Source organism: Saccopteryx leptura, chromosome 1 (assembly GCF_036850995.1).
Source record: "Saccopteryx leptura isolate mSacLep1 chromosome 1, mSacLep1_pri_phased_curated, whole genome shotgun sequence".
Lineage (NCBI taxonomy): Eukaryota > Metazoa > Chordata > Mammalia > Chiroptera > Emballonuridae > Saccopteryx > Saccopteryx leptura.
The window spans coordinates 74,786,394-74,807,578 of NC_089503.1; the positions used below are offsets into that span (position 1 = coordinate 74,786,394).

The window sequence follows — 21,185 nt, forward strand, 5'->3', positions numbered from 1 at the left end:
CTTAGGTAACTGGAATGCATTAGAGTAACTTGATAGAATGTTATCAACTGAATGTTTGTGTCCCCCTCAAATTCATATGTTGAAATCGTATCCACCAATGTGATAGTATTGAAAGGCGGGACTTTGGGATTTAATTAGGATAAATGAAGTCATAATAGAATTAATGCCATTATAGGAGTATAACAGTTTGCTTCTCATCTCTGCTGTCCACCATGTAAGAAATCATGATGAACCAGAAGTCAGCAGTTTGCCAGCTAGAAAAGGGCCATCACCAGAACTTGATCATACTGGCCCCCAAATCTTTTAATCAATAAATTTACCTAGTCTATGGTACTTTATTATAGAAGCCTAAACTGACTAAGACATAGGAGCTTTAATAAACAAACCATCACTGACCAGGCAGTGGCACAGTGGATAGAGAGTCAGACTGGGATGCAGAAGACCCAGGTTCGAGACCCCGAGGTCGCCAGCTTGAGCATGGGCTCATCTGGCTTGAGCAAAAAGTTCACCAGCTTGGACCCAAGGTTGCTGATTTGAACAAGGGGTTACTGGGTCTGCTGAAGGCCCGCAGTCAAGGCACAGATGAGAAAGCAATCAATGAACAACTAAGATGTCGCAACAAAAAACTGATGATTGATGCTTCTCATCTCTCTCCATTCCTGTCTGTCCCTATCTATCCCTCTCTCTGATTCTCTCTCTGTCCCTGTAAAAAACAAACAAACAAAAAAAAAACCAAACCATCAAATCTTAATTGTCTAACCCAGGGGTAGTCAACCTTTTTATACCTACCACCCACTTTTGTATTTCTGTTAGTAGTAAAATTTTCTAACTGCCCACCGGTTCCACAGTAATGGTGATTTATAAAGTAGGGAATTAACTTTATGTTATAAAATTTATAAAGCAGAGTTATAGCAAGTTAAAGCATATAATAATAATTACTTACCAAGTATTTTATGTTGGATTTTCGCTAAGTTTGACAGAATATATCTTTATAAAACAACTTATAATAGTTAAATATATCTTTTTATTTATATTTTGGTTGCTCCACTACCACCCACCATGAAAGCTGGAATGCCCACTAGTGAGCGGTAGGGACCAGGTTGACTACCACTGGTCTACCTAATAAAAATTGCTCAATTTCTTGCTCATACAACATGCAGTTTAGTTATTAATAGTTGGGGAGTGGCCTTTCACATGGACACTTCAGTGACTCTAATATCTCCCAGCTTTCTGATGGATTTTGTACTTCTTGAGAGAAAATAAAAACAAAACACAACAACAACAACAAAAAAAAAAAACAGGGTGATTTGAGGGTCCTACAGAAGGAATATATAGGCCAAACCTGCAAGTGGCCTACCTACCTTCTGCCCACACTTCACTGGCCACAATACATTCACAAGGTCACACCTAACTATGAAGTTGGATATGCATCTAGGAGTTTGAGAAAATGGGTTTTATGAAGACATTGAATGAATATATTGGGTCTTTCTGTTTGAGACTTTTCAGACTTTTTTTCCTCAAGATCCAATAACTGCAAGGGATCTTAGTTTGGGGCTGGAATACCTCAATTTCATTCTAGCCTCAATTCTTGGTTTAGAAAAGATAATTGATGACACCAGAGTAATGGTGTGAGAGATACTCCTGATCTCTCCCCTTGAAATTTCAGCAGATCGAATGACTATAACACAGCAAAGGAACCCCAGCTGGGCTCACAGGTGCACCTGAAAGATCTGTGTACTGGACTAACGTTGTTTTGGTTAGGGTTCTTAACAATATTGCTTTCAAATGCCATCAAAGAAGAAGAAATAAAATACCCTGGCTACACATGACAAAGATGTAGTTCAGAAAGAAAATAAAATTTTTTCCAGAAAAAAAAAAAAAAAAACCTCAATCACATGGAAACTCTGGAGTTAAATGATAGAAAATTCAAAATCGAAGTTCTGAAAATACTCAACAAGATGCAAGAAGACACCAATAGGAAAATTAATGAGCTCAGAAAACAAATTAATGAACAAAATGGATACCTCACCAAGAAGATTGAAACTTTAAAAATAGAGATGAAAACTTCAATACATAAATTGAAGACTTTGAGGTAGCAAGTTAGCTAATAGAGCAAGCCTAAGAGAGAAAAAAAGTCAGTGACATTGAAGATAGGCAACCAGAAATGCTACAGAGAGAAGAGGAGAGAGACTCATGAATTTAAAAAAACTGAGAGAGCTCTACAAGAATTGTCTGATTCCATCAGAAAGAGCAATATAAGAATAATGGGTATATCAGAAGAAAAAAAGAGGGAGAAGGGAATGGAGAGCCTATTCAAACAAATAATTGAGAATTTCCCAAGCCTATGAAAAGAGTTAGAGCCTTGAATCCAAGAAGCAAACAGAACACCAAGTTCCTGCAACCCAAAGAGACCCACTCCAAGGTCTATCATAATAAAACTGTCAAAAATCAATGACAAAGAAAGAATCCTCAAGCCAGCAAGGGAAAAGTAGAACATAGCATAAAGGAAAGCCCATTAGGTTATCATCAGACATTTTAGCAGAAACTTTACAAGCCAGAAGAGAGTAGACCCAAACATTCATAATACTAAAAGAAAGGAATGACCAGCCAACAATACTATATCCATCAAAGTTATCCTTCAAATATGAAGGAGAAATAAAAACTTTTACAGACATGCAGAAGCTGAGGGAATTTGTCACCAGAAAAATCCCAGTATATAAAATACTCACGGGGGTTATTCAACCAGGTACAAAGAACAAAACAAATCAAAACTACAAGTAAAAGCTCTAACAAGGTCACAATAAAAATAAGGATAATCTGTGACCAACAATAACATAAAGGGGGAAAGGATAATTATCTGCAGTATCAAAGGAGGATAGAGTACAGAAGCACTCATAAGACAAAGGATTCTTGTATATATGAACATTTTTCTCTTAATAGTCTAACAGTAACCACCCACAAAAAAGCCACCAGTGAAATACACAGCTTAAGAAAAGAAGAAACAAGGGAAAGAAGTATGGAATACTATCAAACAAAAACAACTGACAGAAACAGAAAAAAAAAAAAAGGAGAGAAGAACCAAACAAGATACAGAGCTACCAGAAAAGAAAACATAAAATGGCTATAGGAAAGCCTCGTGTCAATAATTACCCTAACTGTAAATGGACTGAACTCACCAATAAAGAGGCACAGAGTAACAGACTGGATCAAAAAGCAAAACCCAACCATATGATGTCTTCAAGAGACACATCTAAGCTGCAAGGACAAAAGTAGGTTCAAAGTGAAAGGTTGGAAAACAATTCTCTAAGTAACTAATATCCAAAGAAAAGCAGGAATAGCCATACTCATGTCTGACAATGCTGACTTCAATACAATAAAAGTAACCAAAAACAAAAATAGACATTTCATAATGATAAAGGAGACATTGTATCAAGAAGACATAACACTTCTAAATATATACACACCAAACTAGGGAGCACCAAAATACATAAGACATCTACTAACTGATCTCAAAATAGAAGCAGACTAAACAGGATCATAATTGATTTTAACACACCATTGATAGCTTTAGACAGATCATTCAGACAGAAAGTCAGTAAAAAATATTAGCTTTAAATGACACTCTGGACCAAATAGACATAATGGGCATTTACAGAATATTTCATCCCAAAACGTCAGATGATAACATTCTTCTCCAGTGTGCATGGAACATTCTCAAGGATAGAGCATATGTTGGGCCACTAAACTAACATCAAATCCAGGAAGATTGAAATTTTAACAAGCATATTTTCTGATTATATGGCTTTGAAATTAGAATTCAGCTGTAAAAAGGAAGCAAAGAAACCCACAAAAATGTGGAAATTAAACAACATAATTCTAAAAAAATGACTGGGTCAAAGAAAATAAAAGCAGAGATAAATGAACATGACAACACAACATATCAAAATTTCTGGGATGTGGCAAAAGCAGTAAGAGTAGGGAAGTTTATAGCATTACAGGTTTATATCAAGAAACAAGAGAGATCTCAAGTAAACAACCTAACATCACACCTTAAGGAACTAGAGAGAAGAACAAAGGCAACCCAAAGTCAGCAGAAGAAAGGGAATAGTAAAAATTAGAAGAGAAGTAAATGAAATAGAGAACAAATAAATATAGAAAAAATTAATACAAGAGATGGTACTTGGAAAAGATCAATAAAATCGACAAACTACTGGCTAGATTCACTAAGGAAAAAAGAGAAAGGATCATGTAAACAAAATCAGTAATGAAAGAGGAGAAATTACCACAGACATCATAGATATACAAAGGATCATAGTAGAATATTATAAAAGATTATATGACACAAAATTCAACCACCTAGAGGAAATGAATATATTCCTAGAACTATACAATCTTCTTAGACAGAGTCACGAAGAATTGGAAAACCTAAATAGACCTATAAGCAGGAAGGAAATAGAAATAACTATCAAAAACCTCTCCAAAAGCAAAAGTCCAGGACCAAATGGCTACACTGGTGAATTCTACTAAACATTCAAAGAAGATTTGATACCTATCCTTCCAAAATAAGTCTTCCAAAAAATAGAAGAAGCAATACTACCCAACACATTTTATGAGGCCCACATAACCCTCATACCAAAACCTGGAAAGCAACAACTCAAAAAAAGAAAATTAGCGACCAATATCTCTAATGAATATAGATGCAAAAATCCTAAACAAAATACTAGCAAATCAAATAAAACAACACATTAAAAAAAATACACCACAATCAAGTGGGATTTATTCCAGGAGCCCAAGGATGGTTCAGTATGTGGAAATTGATCAACAGAATACACCGCATGGACAAAATAAAGAACAAAAATCATATGATCCTATTAATAGATGCAGAAAAGGCATTCAATAAGATACAACATCCCTTTATGTTTAAAACACTCAATAAAATCAGAATAGAAGAAAAGTACCTCAACATAATAATATTAACTGATAAACCAACAGCTACTATCATACTAAATGGTGAAAAAAATTAAGCCTTTTTCTCTAAAATCAGGAACAAGACAAGGCTACCCTCTCTCTTCATTCTTATTCAACATAGTTCTGGAAGTTAGAGCTAGAGCAATCAGGCAAGAGAAAGAAATAAAAGGCATTCATATCAGGAAAGAAGAAGTAAAATCATCACTTTTTGCAGATGACATGATTCTGTATATAGAAAACCCCAAAGACTCCACCAAAAAACTATTAGAAATAATAAACCAATACAGTAGAATCACAGGATACAAATCAATATACAGAAGTCCACTGCTTTCCAATATGCCAACAATGAAACATCGGAAAATGAACTAACTAACTAAATAAATAAAAACACTTCTCTTTACAATTGCAAAAAAAAAAACCCAAAAAACAAAAAACCTAGGAATAAACTTAACAAAGGATGTGAAGGATCTATATACTGAAAACTACAAAACATTATTGAAAGAAATTGAAAAAGACACAATGAAATGAAAAAAATATCCGATGTTCATGTTTTGGAAGATCTAACATAGTAAAAATGGCCATATTACCCAAAGCAATATACAAATTTAATACAATTCCTATCAATATCCCAATGATATTTTTTAAAGAAATAGAACAAAAAATTACCAGGTTTGTATGGTACCATTAAAAAACCCAGATAGCCAAAGCAATCCTGAGGAAAAAGGTTGAAGCCAGAGGTATCACACTACCTGACTTCAAAGTATACTATAGAGCCACAATAATCAAAACAGTATAGCATGGGCAGAAAAACAGACATACAGACCAATGGAACAGAATCGAGAGCCCAGATAAAAAACCGCATATACTTGGACAAATCATCTTCAACAAAGGATCCAAAAACACACAATAGAGAAAAGAACGCCTCTTCAATAAATAGCGCTGGGAAAATTGGAAAGCCACATGCAAAAGAGTGAAACTTGACTACAGTTTGCCCCCTGCACAAGAATCAATTCAAAATAGACCAAAGACCTAAACATAAGATCTGAAATAGCCTGACCAGGCAGTGGCGCAGTAGATAGAGCATCGGACTGGAATGCAGAGGACCCAGGTTCAAGACCCCAAGGCCGCCAGCTTGATCATGGGTTCATCTGGTTTGCTTGGGCCCAAGGTCTCTGGCTTGAGCAAGGGTTACTCGGCCTGCTGTAGCCCCCTGGTCAAGGCACATATGAGAAAGCAATCAGTAAACAACTAAGGTGCCACAATGAAGAATTGATGCTTCTCATCTCCCTCTTTCTGTCTGTCCATCTGTCTGTCCCTATCTATCCCTCTCTCTGATTCTCTCTGTCTCTGTAAAAAAAAAAAAACTGAAATGATAAATTACTTTGAAGAAAACATAGGTACTAAGCTCATGGACCTTGGTCGTAGAGAACAATTTACTAATTTGACCCCAAAGGCGAGGGAAGTAAAGACAAAAATAAGTAAATGGAACTATATCAAACTAAAAAGCTTCTGCACAGCAAAAGAAACTCACAACAAAACAAATAGGCAGCCAACTGAATGGGAGATGATATTTGCAAACAGTAGCTTTGATAAAGGGTTAATATCCAAAATATATAAAGAATTTAAAATGCTCAGCAACAAGCAAGCAAACAATCCAATTTAAAAAATGGGAAGAGGACCTGAACAGACACTTCTCCCAGGAGAACATATAAGTGGCCAACAGATATATGAAAAGATGCTTATCTTCACTAGCTATTCAAGAAATGCAAATCAAAACTACAATGTGATACCACCTCACACCTGTTAAACTGGCTATTATCAATAAGACAGGTAATAACAAGTGTTGGAGAGGCTGTGGAGAAAAAGGAACCCTCATTCATTGCTGGTGGGAATGCAATATGGAAGAAAGTATGGTGGTTCCTCAAAAAATTAAAAATAGAACTAGCATATGACCCAGCAATCCCTCTACTGGGTATCTACCCCCAAAACTCAAAAACATTGGTACATAAAGACACATGCACCCCCATGTTCATCGCAGCATTATTCACAGTGACCAAGACATGGAAACAAAGTGTCCTTTGATAGAGAATTGAATAAAGAAGGTATAGTACAACTATACAATAAAATACTACTGAGTCATAAGAAACAATGACATAGTGACATTTATGACATGTATGGACCTTGAGAACATTATACTGAGTGAAATAAGCAAATCAGAAAAAGCTAAGAATTATACGATTTCACACATATGTGGTATTTAAAACTGAGACTCATAGACATAGATAGAAGTGAGTGGTTACCAGGGGTAAGGGGATACAGAGGAGGGGGACAGGGGAAGCAGAGAGTGGGTGGGAGGAAGGATTTAAAGAAGGACAAATATAAGGTGATGGAAAATGATTTGACTTTGGGTGATGGGCATACAATATAATTAACAGTTCAAATGCTATAGAAATGTTCACCTGAAACATATGTACTCTTATTGATCAATGTCACCCTGTTAAAGTTAATTCTTTAAATAAAATTAAAAAATTAAAAAAGATAATTAATTTTTCTCTCACTTGACATTATTTTCTTGACCTTGCTTTATTTTCCTTCTTTTCTACAGTATTTTTCCACTTACCTATTGTTTTTTACCAAGTAGAAAAAAAGGCACAAAATTCTTTTTTATTAGCCATTATATATTCTTCATTCTAAGTGGCATCTATCAAAGTGTATTTCATAATTTGTGAGTGAATAATTATTTTTGCTGTCATGCTTTGCTTGAATGAAGAATCACTTATCTTTTTTTCTCTAACATCTACTATCATCTTCGCCATGCTGAGCAACGCCATAGGTATTTTTCATACAAGCTGCTTTGCCCTTTCTCTATATACAGTTAAGTATTCCATCAGGAGAATATTGAGAGGATAGGCCTATTATATTAAAACATAAGAACTGTATTCAGAGCCATGATCCATAACCTTGGAATGTTATAGGCATGGTCCAAAAAAATTTACCTTCACTGATTTTTAAAATTACATTAGCAACTAAAGTTACCTGTTTTAGAAAAACAAATAAATATCACATTTATTTACTCAACAACCATTTATAAAGCATCTATTGTGTGCAGGCAATTTGTAAAACACTAGGAATAACCTTACATATGATGCAGATCCTTCTTTTTTGGAACTTAACAGTCTAATGAAGAACTGACCCATGAATAAGTAATTATAATCTAAAGGAAATAAATGATCAGAAAGAGGGAAGTACTGATGTTATTAATAGAGGGACCTAACCGAGTGTTACTGTCAGAGAAACTCTGAGGATCTGATATCCTCAAGGATGAGCTGAGGCAGGTCAGGTAAAGTGCAAAGAAGAAATGGCGGAAAAGTTACAAGCTCCTTTCAATATCCTAACGAAATGGTCCTACAAATTCCCAGACAGTGCCTGTTATTAATATTAACTGCTGACATCAACAGTTATATTCCTGAAACATTTCACATGTATTATTTTAATTACTCCTTTCAAAAATCTTATATTTATTATTACATTCATCTCATAGATGAGAAACAGATTTAGAGAATTTTAAAAACTTACAATATCATACAGCTAATAAGTAGCAAAACTGGATCATCAACAGGTGAGGTCATGTTTCCAAGACTTCCAAATAGAGTAATCTAATTTTAGAGGAAGTAGAGAGTAATGATTAAGGATCAGACTACCTAGCTTAAAATTCTGATACTACCTCTAACTAGCCAGATGAGTTTTGGTACGTTTAACCTGTCTTTACTTGAAGTCCTTCCTTTACAAAGTGAAGATAATAATACCTACCTCATGTGTTGTTATAGAGACTACAAGAGTTTACACTTGTAAATTACTTAGAACAATCTCTGGAGTAGGAAATTTTCATTAAATAATAAAGTCGTTCTTGCCTGCTGATGCACTGCCTAATTTTCTAGCTCCATTTAGAAACCAAATTTTAAACAATGAAGTAGATTAGTATTTGAGACCTCCAGTGGACAAAAATTACTTCAGAAAAGTATTAGTCCTGAATTGAACTGATATCCGAAGTGTAACAAAATGATAGTACTTCCTACTTAGAATTACTTTTGAAAAGCAAACTCAGATGCAATTATATCCTTCTGCAAATTTTTGAAATTCAGTAATGGAATTAAATTTTACAGAAAAAAAAACCCATTAGTCTTAAGAAGGTGAATATCTGGCCTTAAATGTTGCTGGTTCTACCCAAGAATTGCAGCCTTCCTTCTCTGAGCTTTGTGACAGGAATCTGATTGCCCTCTGAAGTCCTGTGGTAGGAAGTCTCTAATGTACTCATCCACAGGAAGAGCGGGAGTGGGAACCACCAGGAGAGGGCGTTCTCTACCCTGATCAAATATGTTATGGAAAAATGGTCTGGATCAGATGCCTCAGTTTCTTTTTGTTGTTTATTTGTTTGGGTTTTAAAATAATTTTTATGGAAATAATTAAGGGAAACGGGATACTGTTGGAACTAGAAAAATAAACCAGAAAAAAATATTGTCATCTTCTTTATAGAGTTACTCTGAGGATTAAGTTTCATAAGAACATAAGGAAACACAGCCTGATGCCTACCACCCAAGATTTAAAAGCATAGTAATAGCAGTAGTTTGTTGCCAAGTGATAAGTAGTAACAAAGAGAAACAAAAAAATGTATGAATCATATTTCATTTATAATTAAATTGTGACAATGAGGCTTTGTGACATGTAAGCATAAGGCACTTTGAAATCGAAGACTGATCGATGCAAGACACATTTGTGAAAAATTCAAAGATATTTTTAAGTGATTTTAATGAACGTATCTTAAAAATAATTACCCTTAATTTAATATAAGTAGAATCTTTATTAATTATGTTTTCCTACAACTAACCTTACTTAATGTTAATTTTATATCCGTGGCATATATATGCTAATATTATATATTAATAGCAATAATCCCTGTATACAAATTTATAGATATGAAAGATAAAAATGAAATGGTATAAGGGGAAGAACAAAGAATTTGAAATGAGAAGACTGAGGATATAGCTTTGGCATTAGCAATTCAGAAGATATGTGACCTTTAACATGTCATCCAGATTCCCCAAGCTCATTATCTTCATCTGCAGTATAAGCATGTTCATACCTACTATGTCTCCCTTCTATGAGGAATATCCAATGGTGGGCTGGGGCTGATACATCTCCTGTGAGAACTGATAGCATCTTTTCCCAACTCTTTACTCAATGACATTAGGTTGGTATTTTGAAATTAGCAGTAATGGAATATTTATACCATGAAAACTGACAGATGTTACAAATCAAGATGTTCTCCATACATCCCTCATTTTCCTCTAAGATTTCATTACTAATTTTTTGCTAGTATATGACTGGGAATATCTAATGAGAAAATCTACCTGAAAGTGTTTTTTGAACTATAACATGTAATGCAAATGTTATAATATTAATTGTGGGGAATTATAGATATGAATCTGTGACTTGCATATTAAAACATCATTAAATGATCTTGACTAATTAAAAATAAAAGATATAAATGAGATAGTAGGACACACTTAAATGATTTAATCGACTTGTATATATATATTATACAAATGGCCTATCAAATCAAGCCAATGAAGGTTGGTACATAGAACCTTTACAAGGTAACTAACCATCTGTATGCTTGGGGCTAATATGGGCTTTCTGCAAACCAGGACAAGTTACAATATTTGTAGAGCTTAGTGCAAAATTAAAACATTGTATACCATGAAAGCAGCCCAAGTGTCCATCAGTAAATGAGTGGATTAGAAGCTGTGGTACATTAACACAATGGAATACTACATGGCCACAGAAAAGAAGAAAATCTTACCCTTTGTAATAGCGTGGGTGGACCTGGAGAACATTATGCTCAGTGAAATAAGCCAAAGAAGAACAAATGCTGTATGATTTCACTCATATGTGGAATCTAAAGAAAAAAATGAACTAACAAGCAAAATAGAGACAGACTCATAAATACAGAGCAGGCTGACAGCTGTCGAGCATAGGGCTGGGGGAGTGAAGGGATTGAACAAGAAAGAAAAAAACTCAGAGACACAACAGTGTGGTGACTGTAGGGGGTGGGGAGAGAGTATATGGGGCATAAATGGTGATAGAAGTAGACTTGACTTGGGGTGGTGAACACACAATACAGTGGACAGATGACGTGTTGCAGAACTGTACATTTAAAACTTGTATAATTTTGTTAACCAGAGTCGCTCCAATTAATTAAATTAAAGGGAAAAAGAAAAGAAAATTATTAAGAAATTTTAAGATATCAACAACAAAGCATTGAACCAAGTATAGGCAGTTCTGAGTAGGGAACACTCAGTTGCATGCTTATGAAGCTGGTCTATCTAGGACATAGAAATTTTAGGGCTAAAACCAGAACAGTCTGGGGGTATCAGAGACTAGGATAGTTAGCTACCCAACTTTTGCTTAAAATATAGTTAGCATTAATACATAATTAATGTTTTAGCACATACAGGAAAATACACCAGAAAAAAAAAATACCAAGTAGTATCAATTCAGTCATAAGTAAAGAGCAGGAAGAGAAGAACACAGCTTAAATGATACTTTTGTCTATGAAGATCTCTCCTTGTTTCAGTCTGTGCAACTTTGTGAACTACAGGACTCTGCTGTGTGGTTCAGTGTTCCCAAGTCTTCCCAAACACACTAACCTTAGACTATAGAAAGACATTTAAAATTTTAGCTTAAAGCAAGTTTCAGACATATTTTACATGAAGAAGTGGACCCTTATTCTTAATATGTAAGATCATTCTGTAGATGTGTTTATAAACTGTAACTAAGATCTATAAAAGATTGAAAAAATCACGGGATGATGTAATTATATACATACTGTGCATTTATAAAATGTAAGTAAAAAAAGATTAGACATGTGCATGCACACAAAAAACATACAAATATTGAGGTTACAAAGAGGAGAAACTAGTCTGATGATTAAAATAATAATTTAAAGTGAGAATACATAAAATGGTTCTGGTTCTTTTGCTCTCTTTTATCGAGTTTGTGGAGATGATCATGACTAATTATGACTGAATTTGACGTTTTATGAAAACAATTAGAGCAGTAGTTCTCAGACTTAGTAATAGAATCACTTGGAAAACATGTTAACACAAGTGGCAAATTCCACTGACTTTCTGATTCAGTAGTTCTCAAGTGGGGTTAGAGCAGTGGTTCTCAACCTTTCTAATGCCGTGACCCCGCAATACAGTTCCTCATGTTGCAGTGACCCCAAACCAAAAAATAATTTTGGTGGCTACTTCATAACTGTAATTTTACTACAGTTATGATTCGGAATGTAAATACCTGATATGCATTATGTATTTTCTGATGACTTTAGGCGATCCCGTTGGGGTCGCGACCCACAGGTTGAGAACCGCTGGGTTTGAGTATTTGCATTACTAACTAGTTTATTGATGATGCTGATGGCTCTAGGATCATACTTTTGAGGACCACAGAATTTGTGGAGGATTTTTTTTTCTGAAGTGAGAAGCAAGGAGGCAGAGAGATAGACTCCCCCATGCACCAGCCCAGGATCCACCTGGCATGTCCACTAGGGGGTGATGCTCTGCCCATCTGGGGCATTGCTCCCTTACAACAGGAGCCATTCTAGTGCCTGAGGCAGAGGCCATGGAGCCATCCTCAGCACCTGGGCCAACTTTGCTCCAGTGGAGCCTTGGCTGCAGGAGAGGAAGAGAGATAGAGAAAAAGGAGAGGGGGAAGAGTAGAGAAGCAGATGGGCACTTCTCCTGTGTGTTTTGACTGGGAATCAAACCCAGGGCTTCCACACACCAGGACAATGCTCTACCACCAACTAGCCAAGGCTGTGGAGGATTTCTGACTTTAACCATCATTTAATACATAATTATATAGTAAGACTAACATGCCTCTACATTTACCTCGTTGTTCTGTTTCTATATTTGAAAAATGTTTCTGAGTCAAATTTAGAGCATTTCTTAATAAACATAAATGCTAATTAATTACCTTTATGGCTGTAGAGCTAGTACTTTATTTGAGAAAACTTGAATTGGACTGAAAGTTAATGCTTCCATTATATCTAAGGACTTGCCTAGATCCAAAATCTTTTTGATCTACAATATTATGCTTCTGCTGCAAATAGCATAAATATAAAACCTTTTTAAAGTACTCATCAATCAAATACAACTTTCTAAAATTATTATATGTAAATTTATAAGCCTCTGAACTTCATAGTTTCTGAATTATGTTGCACATTAGGAGAGTAAATTAGGGGGAATATAGACAGTGTGTTTAACAGTCACTTCTCTTTAATCTTCAGATGCCCTGATGTACATTTTTCTATCTTCTCTTTTTTTCTAATCAAATATCTGAAACACTATGAGATATAAAACTTGGTTGGATATACACTTAAATTAAATCAAATAAATTAACATATTGTGTTTTGAAGATTTAACTATGTCGTTTTTCACATTTCAAAATCCAACACGCAAGATAAAGTGCAACATCTATAACCCAGCTTCCTAGAAGAGAGCATCCTGAATTAAATAAGATGATATGTGAAAATGTCCACCCAGTGCTTGACCTGCGGTGGCGCAATGGGTAAAAGCATCGACCTGGAACACTGAGGTCGCCGGTTTGAAACCCCGGGCTTCCCTGGTCAAGGCACATATGGGAGTTGATGCTTTCTGCTCCTCCCTCCCTTCTCTCTCTAAAATGAATCAATAAAAGCTAAAAATAAATAAATAAATAAAAATGTCCACCCAGTGCCTGCTCCTTAGTACTGGCTCAAACATCATTTTCAAAGGTCCACATTGGAACAGTTACCAGAATGAAATTATTTCAAGGCAGAAGTGCATGATGTTTATCTTTAAAGGCAGAAGCACTTTTGCACTGTCAGAATATAAAGGGAGAAAATTTTTAAGCAAAAGAAATAATATATTCGATAAACAATATATTCAATAAAGTTTTTAAAGTGTGAGTTCAAGTTCAGAGGGAAAGCAATTTAGCCTAAATTGGTGAATTTTAACCCTGGTTACACATTAAAATAAACTTGGGTATATTTAAAACTCCAGGTGCCTGAGCCCCATTCTATACCAATTAAATCTAAATCTTCAGGGATCAGAGAGGCACATCAATATTAAAAAACAAACACTCTCATAGTATTATTAGAAAAGAAAGAAAGAAAGAGATGGGCTGACAAGTTGAGGTTTCCTATTGTTATCATCAGTCTGAAACTGTGTTTATTATTTTCCCATAGAAATGCAGCATGCAGATTTGAAGGCATAACACAGAGTAATTTGGGCAACTGTCACTGCCCTTCACAAAGAACTTTGAGCCATTTTGACATCTGTAACTGCTAACAGGGTCCCTGCTGGCTCATTTTTCTGTCCATGGGGAGATATTTGGACAAGAGTGAGTCAATAACACATTCCACACCTTGCTGTTAATGGATGAAAATAGCAACTCAATAAATTAATTTCATAGTACACAGAAAAATGAGGTCTCTAAGGTGTGTCAGGAAATCAGTACAGACACAATCCAACTCTAGTGACAGGGGAAAAAAGCACAGATTTTGAAATCAATCAATGCTATATTCAATTCCCTGATTCCCTCAATTACTGACTTGAATCTAGATGTGTTATTTAACTTCTGTAAACTTAAATTTTCTTATTTGAAAAATCGGAACAATGATAATAGTTACATCACAAGCACTCCTGAAATTCAAACGAGATCAAGTACATTAAAGAAAAGCTTGTTGGATAAATTATTATTACATACTTGTTGCTTAGAATTTCTTCTTTGACTTGTTCTTATAAAAGAGAATAAAATCTCAGCAAGAGAAGCTATTGATGTGGTCCATCCAAAAAATAGTGTAAAGAAGTAAAGTAGAAAATTATTTATTTATATTTTTATATTATTCACATTCATGACATTTTTCTATTTTATCACCTAAATATCAGAGCAGAGCTCTCTGAAGCCCCCTTATAGATTTTTATGGAGATAAATGTATCTTTACTATTTTCAATCTTTATAGGACTGTGTAAGTGCAGGATTGATAAGTATTTTATGTTTGCTTTTCTTTTAAATACAAAGATGTATAAGTCTGTTTTTTAATGTGGGAAATCAAAGCAAAGAATTTGGTTCCTACTTCTGAGGTATTTCCAATTTGTTTGAAGGGACAAGACACACACAGTGCATTTGAAATTGTTAATATAATCAGGTGTTTATATTAACAATCTGATATTCTATCTCAAAGAGGCTGGGTGTTTGTTCCACCTGTATCTCTGAACTATTTCTAAGCATATACCACAATGTATTCTAGAAAAACCCATGGGCATCTTGTTTATATGTGCTTTCTTAATAACATTGGAATCCTCCTAGATGCAACATCTGCCATGTTAGCAAAAGAAGTAAACAAACACTAACCTTGCTGAAAACACTCTTAGAATGGCAATCCCACTTCCTAGGATCACCCAAGAGCACGTATTGTTGAATGAGGGCAAGCAGCAAGTAGGTTTCTGTGGAGCAATGAAGTTCAGAAAGGGAAGAGGTGTTTGGTGCTGGAATGGGTTCTAATGGTGAGATGTGGCAAAACAGACTTTTCTGCTAGTCTTGGTTAGTAGCTCTTATGATAAGCACCCATGTGTCAGATTCAATGAGCTTATAGAAATGATAGCTTCTGCACCAAATTTTATATAGCAGGTGCTTCATTAATGCTATCAAAATGAATACTCTATGAAAATCATAGACATGGGCATTAATTATTCTCTTTTCTACCAATAAAGAAATGGAGGCTCAGATAAGATAATTAACTTGACAAAGGTCATATATTTTGTAAGTCCATATTTCTCCATGTATACATTACACTTTTTTTCAAAATTTTGCGGTCTAAAAACTGGGTGCGTCTTATACAGTGGTTGTAGGTTTTTTTTACTTGCATTTCCCATTTTTTCGCGTGGATGAGGAGTTGTATGAATTTTATGATGAATAAAACTTGAGTTCAATAACTTTATGTAATACATTTTTTTTTCAAATTTCGGACCCCAAAATTAAGGTGCATCTTACACATGGGAGCGTCCTGTACATGGGGAAATATGGTAACATAGAAATTAAACTGTTCTAGTTAACAATGAAAGTTTTTTCTCTATAGCAGTATCTTCAAACTGGGTTAGACATACTATACTGCAGGGTTACTAAAATTCTCTTAAGGGTACATGGCTCAGAGAGCTTTAAGAAACTGTATTTCCAGGTCCTCTTCCAAGGTATGGTATAGTTTCCTGAACTGAATCTGAGAGAGGCTTCTGAAGCTTCTCCTTCACCACCTCCACTTTCACAGCCTCCCTTCTCTGACTTGCCAGCAGAAAGGCACATGCACCTTTCATCCTGCATTGAGTCCATTCTCACCACGGCGCTTTCCCAGAAAGGATAAAACCTACACGGTGCCAGACAAGCAAAGGGTTCAAAATATTAGTGCCAGTGTTGCTGGAGGGAATGACTGTAGTGATGAAGTAGCAAAAGTACTGCCAGTCAAGTGGTTTGTAAATAAATGTATCATTTATAAGATTGTTTTCATTGAAGAATTCTTGATTGAGTTGTCACCTGATGGATCAGATTATTTAGATCCTGGATTTATACATTATTTTTGGCATATATCACATAAAATGAGTTCAAACGTTATCGTAAAATTAAGATAAAAATATTTTTAATCCTACCTAGTTATTTATTTACAAGAACAGTTTTCTCAGGATATAAATTTCTATTTTAGAATGTAGAATAGAATTTATGTTGAACTTTATTCTTTCTAGCAATGAATCATATTCACCCATGGATCTCTGAATTTATTTAAAAAAATCTTATTGAATTTGTTGGGGTGACATTGGTTAATAAAATTATACAGGTTTCAAGTGTATAATTGTATAACACATCATCTGTATATTTCATTGTGTGTCCACCACCCCAAGTCAAGTCTCCCTCCATCACCATTTATCCCCCTCTACATTCATCAATCTTATTAAGAAATTAACTTTTAATAAAATTTTTCTTTTCATATTTAATAATTATTTTAGATGTACAAAATGCCAGTTATAAAAATAGTCACAGGGACGTAAAGTACAGTATAGGGAATATAATCAATAACATTGTAATAATTATGTATAGTGTCATATGGGTATAAGACTTATTAGGGTGATCATTTAGTAAGTTATATAAATGTCTAATCACTATGTTGTACACCGGAAACTAAATAATATTGTCTGTCAATAGTAATTTTAAAATATAAACAATTTTAAAATAAATTGTGACTAAATTATTTAATGATAACTAATCCAGAAGATTAAATTAATTGTCATATAAAGTGTTTTAAAAGCTTAAATATTTATACCTACTTTTTTTTGCAGAAAAATAAGACAGGCTGATATAACAGTTATTTTTAAATCTTTCAAGTATAACATATAACATTTAGGCATAATTCTGTGGGAAAATAGAATAAAAACATGATTAAATGAGAAAAGGAAACCACAGAAAATTCAGAATATAATAAAATATGTTTAGGTATTTTTTTATGTGAATGGTGGTAAATAAGATACATTTCCTAAAAGTGATAGTAAATTCTTAATTTTAAATTTATACTATTTGTAATATCCCTGAAGTTATGTCCTCTGAAACTATTTATAATTACGATTAAAACAACTTAGAATCTACCTAAAATATGTAAAAACATACATAAAACATGATTTAAAGTGTTTCATTTGGTGCTACTCAAGAATAAAAGCTTAAAAACCATTGCTCCACAGAATATGGCCCTGCATGAGATGTAATTTACTGCTGTACAGGAAGGGCAGTAAGTCATGTATTTAAGAGCTCCAGCTCAAGAATAAAACACCTTAACTCCTCTTACTTGTTTCTCAATCTTACAGAAGTTACTTGACCTCGTTAAGCCTCTTTTTCCAAGTCTGTATAGTGGAGATGATGATGATACTTAATTTGTAGAATAATTATGAAGGTTATGTGAAATTAATCCTGAAACTTTGAGAAAAATTCCTGTACATAGTGAATGTCAATCATAAAAGTTCTCACAGATAAGAGAGTTCTGATGGGAGGGAAGTGACTGTTCTTAAGCTAAATTCCCAGAGAGACCAGGGCTTGGTATGGTCTCTGAATAAATTCAAAAAGCTCAAAAGCAGGAAATAAATCACCAGCTGAGGGGGCAGAACTACTGAGAATCACAAAGCGTCAAATGCAAAAGTCAAGAACTACATCTTTAAAAATGAAGACATGAGCCTGATCTGTGGTGGCGCAGTGGATAAAGCGTCGACCTGGAATGCTGAGGTCACCGGTTCCAAACCCTGGGCTTGCCTGGTCAAGGCACATATGAGAGTTGATTCTTCCTGCTCCTCCCCCTGTTCTCTATCTCTCCCTCTCTCTCTCTCTCTCCCCTCTCTCTAATAAAAATGAATAAATAAAAAAAATCTAAAAATGAAGACATGAACCACAAAATAATCCTATTTGCATAAAACATAGCTAGACCTCTCCTGTGTACATCACAGTGTTTTTACTGTGTCTGTCCTACAAAATCATCATCATTACCACCACCATCATCTTTTTACAATTTCTGCTTGCTTGATATTTCTAAATTCTGAAATTCAATAATATGCCCTTGGCCATATGCCCCCAACTTGGTTCCAGCTTACAACTTAACTTTGTTACTCTGACTTCTTTGTCTGGTTCTGCATCTTGAGTTCTGCTTATGTTTTATCTGAATGGACTCAAATAATATCTTACTCTACCTCTTCCCAGGGAGTGTGTGAGAGAGAATGTAAACTATCCAGAGCTCAGATCTTGAAGCTGAACCTAAATGAGTTAAAATCCCAACTCTACTGTTACCTCTGAAACCTTGGGAAACTCAGAATCTCTTTGAGCCTCAGTTTTCTCTTATTTACGGTGGGGAAAATAACTTCTAATTGACAGAGTTGCTGTACATTGGAGGACATGTATCACAGAAAAGAATTTAGCTCAATTAACATTCAAAAACTAATAGTTTTTATTAAAATTATCATTCCCACTATTAGTATTCCTGATGCAATGAATGAAACAATTTAATGGAGTTCTGATGAACTTCAAAATGAATATTTTGCAAAGTCAATCACATTCTGACCTGATGTTCCCGACTATTGATGATGCATCAATAGTGATATGGATGGTCACAAATATTGTGCTTTCTTCTCTGGAACCAAAAACCAAAATTAAAAATAACCACCAAAACTGGAAAGCAAAACGACACATAACTAGAAATATCTGCTCTAAGTGTTGTTACAGACTGAAATGAGATTAACTATGCTAACTATCATTAAAATGGTGTTACTAGTTTTCAGTATCTAAAGGAGGAATAATAGGCAGAAGTACAAATTAGCTCAACCTGATTAATCAAGTTCATTGCACCCAGATTAATATCATTCAATTCCAGAAAGATTTATTAAATACTGGGTATTCAGGATATAAAAAATCCCAATACAGAATGGATTTTATTATTCATTTTATGACTTTGAATTAGGCTTTCACTTGTAATTGTAAAGCAAATGAAACAATCACTTAGATTTTCCATCATTAACACAAACTAATCTTTCTTCAATTTTCTCTTTATCAACAGGATTTGCTAGTCCACTTACTGGGATATCAAATTCCTCTCAAAGCACTATGCATAATGCCTTGCACATCTACATGAATGGAACGATGTCTCAGGTACAGGGATCTGCCAACGATCCCATTTTCCTTCTTCACCATACATTTGTGGACAGGTTGGTAGACACTTCTTTATAAAATTATGTGCATATTGGTATTAAATGCAGTGTGACTTTAGGTAAAGCATAAAAGCTGAGGAGTTTGGGTGGTCTGTTGTCTCACATCAGGTTCTCCCAGAAACAACAGAAACTAAGGATTTGAATGTGAATGTTTTATTAGTGTTCTATTACAGAGAAAGCAGTAAGAGAATGAGTGAGTAAAGCAGGTAAGAAGGAGAAAGAAGCCAAATAAGAGTACAATTTCAATTGCAGTTCCAGACTCAGTCAGATCTCAACAGAATATAAAGTTCACCCTAGTCTACCTTGCCTTAAGACAAAGTAACTGAGTTTTGGACTCCCATATTAAATAGCCTTGGATACAAGTTATCCCAAGGTAGGCGCTGTAAAGCTTCCAGGTGCTAGCCAATTCCAGACAGGGTATAGGCTGCAGGGTCTGAGGAGCGTCTTCTGAAGGTTGCAGGGGTAGTGGTTAGGATAAAGCATGTATAATCAGGGAGGTGGTCACATAAAGCTGGTGCAAGGCTTTCTAACACCATCCGGACAGGGTACTGACCTGCTATATCACATTTTTTTCTCTCTTTTTGTCAATGTATTATTTCCTTTCTCTCCAACCCCCGATCCTCAAATATAAGCAGAGACAGTCTTTGACCTCAATCAGTGGTCTGAGCAAGTCTCCAGACAGGATGCGCTATGGCTCAATATCCCATTTAAAGTGATTTAATTCCCTTGGAGCTTTTCCCCCTTATCAACAACCCTTGTCCATGATAGTGGAGAAGAAAGTATATGGAGGATGGTCAGTTGTCTGTGTCTAGAATTCAAGAAGAGAGAGGATAATGAAGTATCAATCATGACAGACAAATGTGGGGCTCTTTTTTGTTGTTGTTGTTTTGTCTCTAACAAGGTAATTTTTTTCACAACAGCTAATGAATAAAGAGCACAGGTTTATACCTAATTCTCTTTGTTAAATATAACAGGTTCTATTTTTCTTGTTATAAATATAAAAAAAAACTGAAACTGAAAACTAAATGTTTTAGTCATCATCATTTCCATCTCATTCATGTTCCCAGAAACATGAATATATTATCAAATAAGAAAGTGACCATTAATTAATCTGAAATATTATTAGAAACTTTTATTACTTTTGTGACAATTCTAATATTATAGAAAAAAGTATATAATAGTAAGTGTATAAACATCAAAGTTATGATAGCAATGTAACATTATAACCATGTATACCCATATGTAAAGAAGGAAGGAAGAGGTTTGGATAAGCATCTTACCAGAAAAGATACAGTAAACATTTTTTTACTGAGTCATTTTTATATTATATTGTCCTTGTGAGTGTTTGGCATTTTCTTTTTTCTTTTTTTTTCTTTTTTTTTTTTTTGTGTG

The 21,185-nt window shown here is 34.7% G+C and overlaps 1 protein-coding gene across 1 annotated transcript in view; it reads left to right on the forward strand.

The window, feature by feature from the left end:
- The window catches only part of TYR (tyrosinase), a 91,837-nt gene that overhangs the window by 25,956 nt on the left and 44,696 nt on the right, over positions 1-21,185 (forward strand). The window contains exon 3 of the mRNA XM_066360715.1: positions 19,643-19,790. Within this exon, the coding sequence (XP_066216812.1) occupies positions 19,643-19,790 (148 nt within the window). The remainder of the gene's footprint in view (positions 1-19,642; positions 19,791-21,185) is intronic.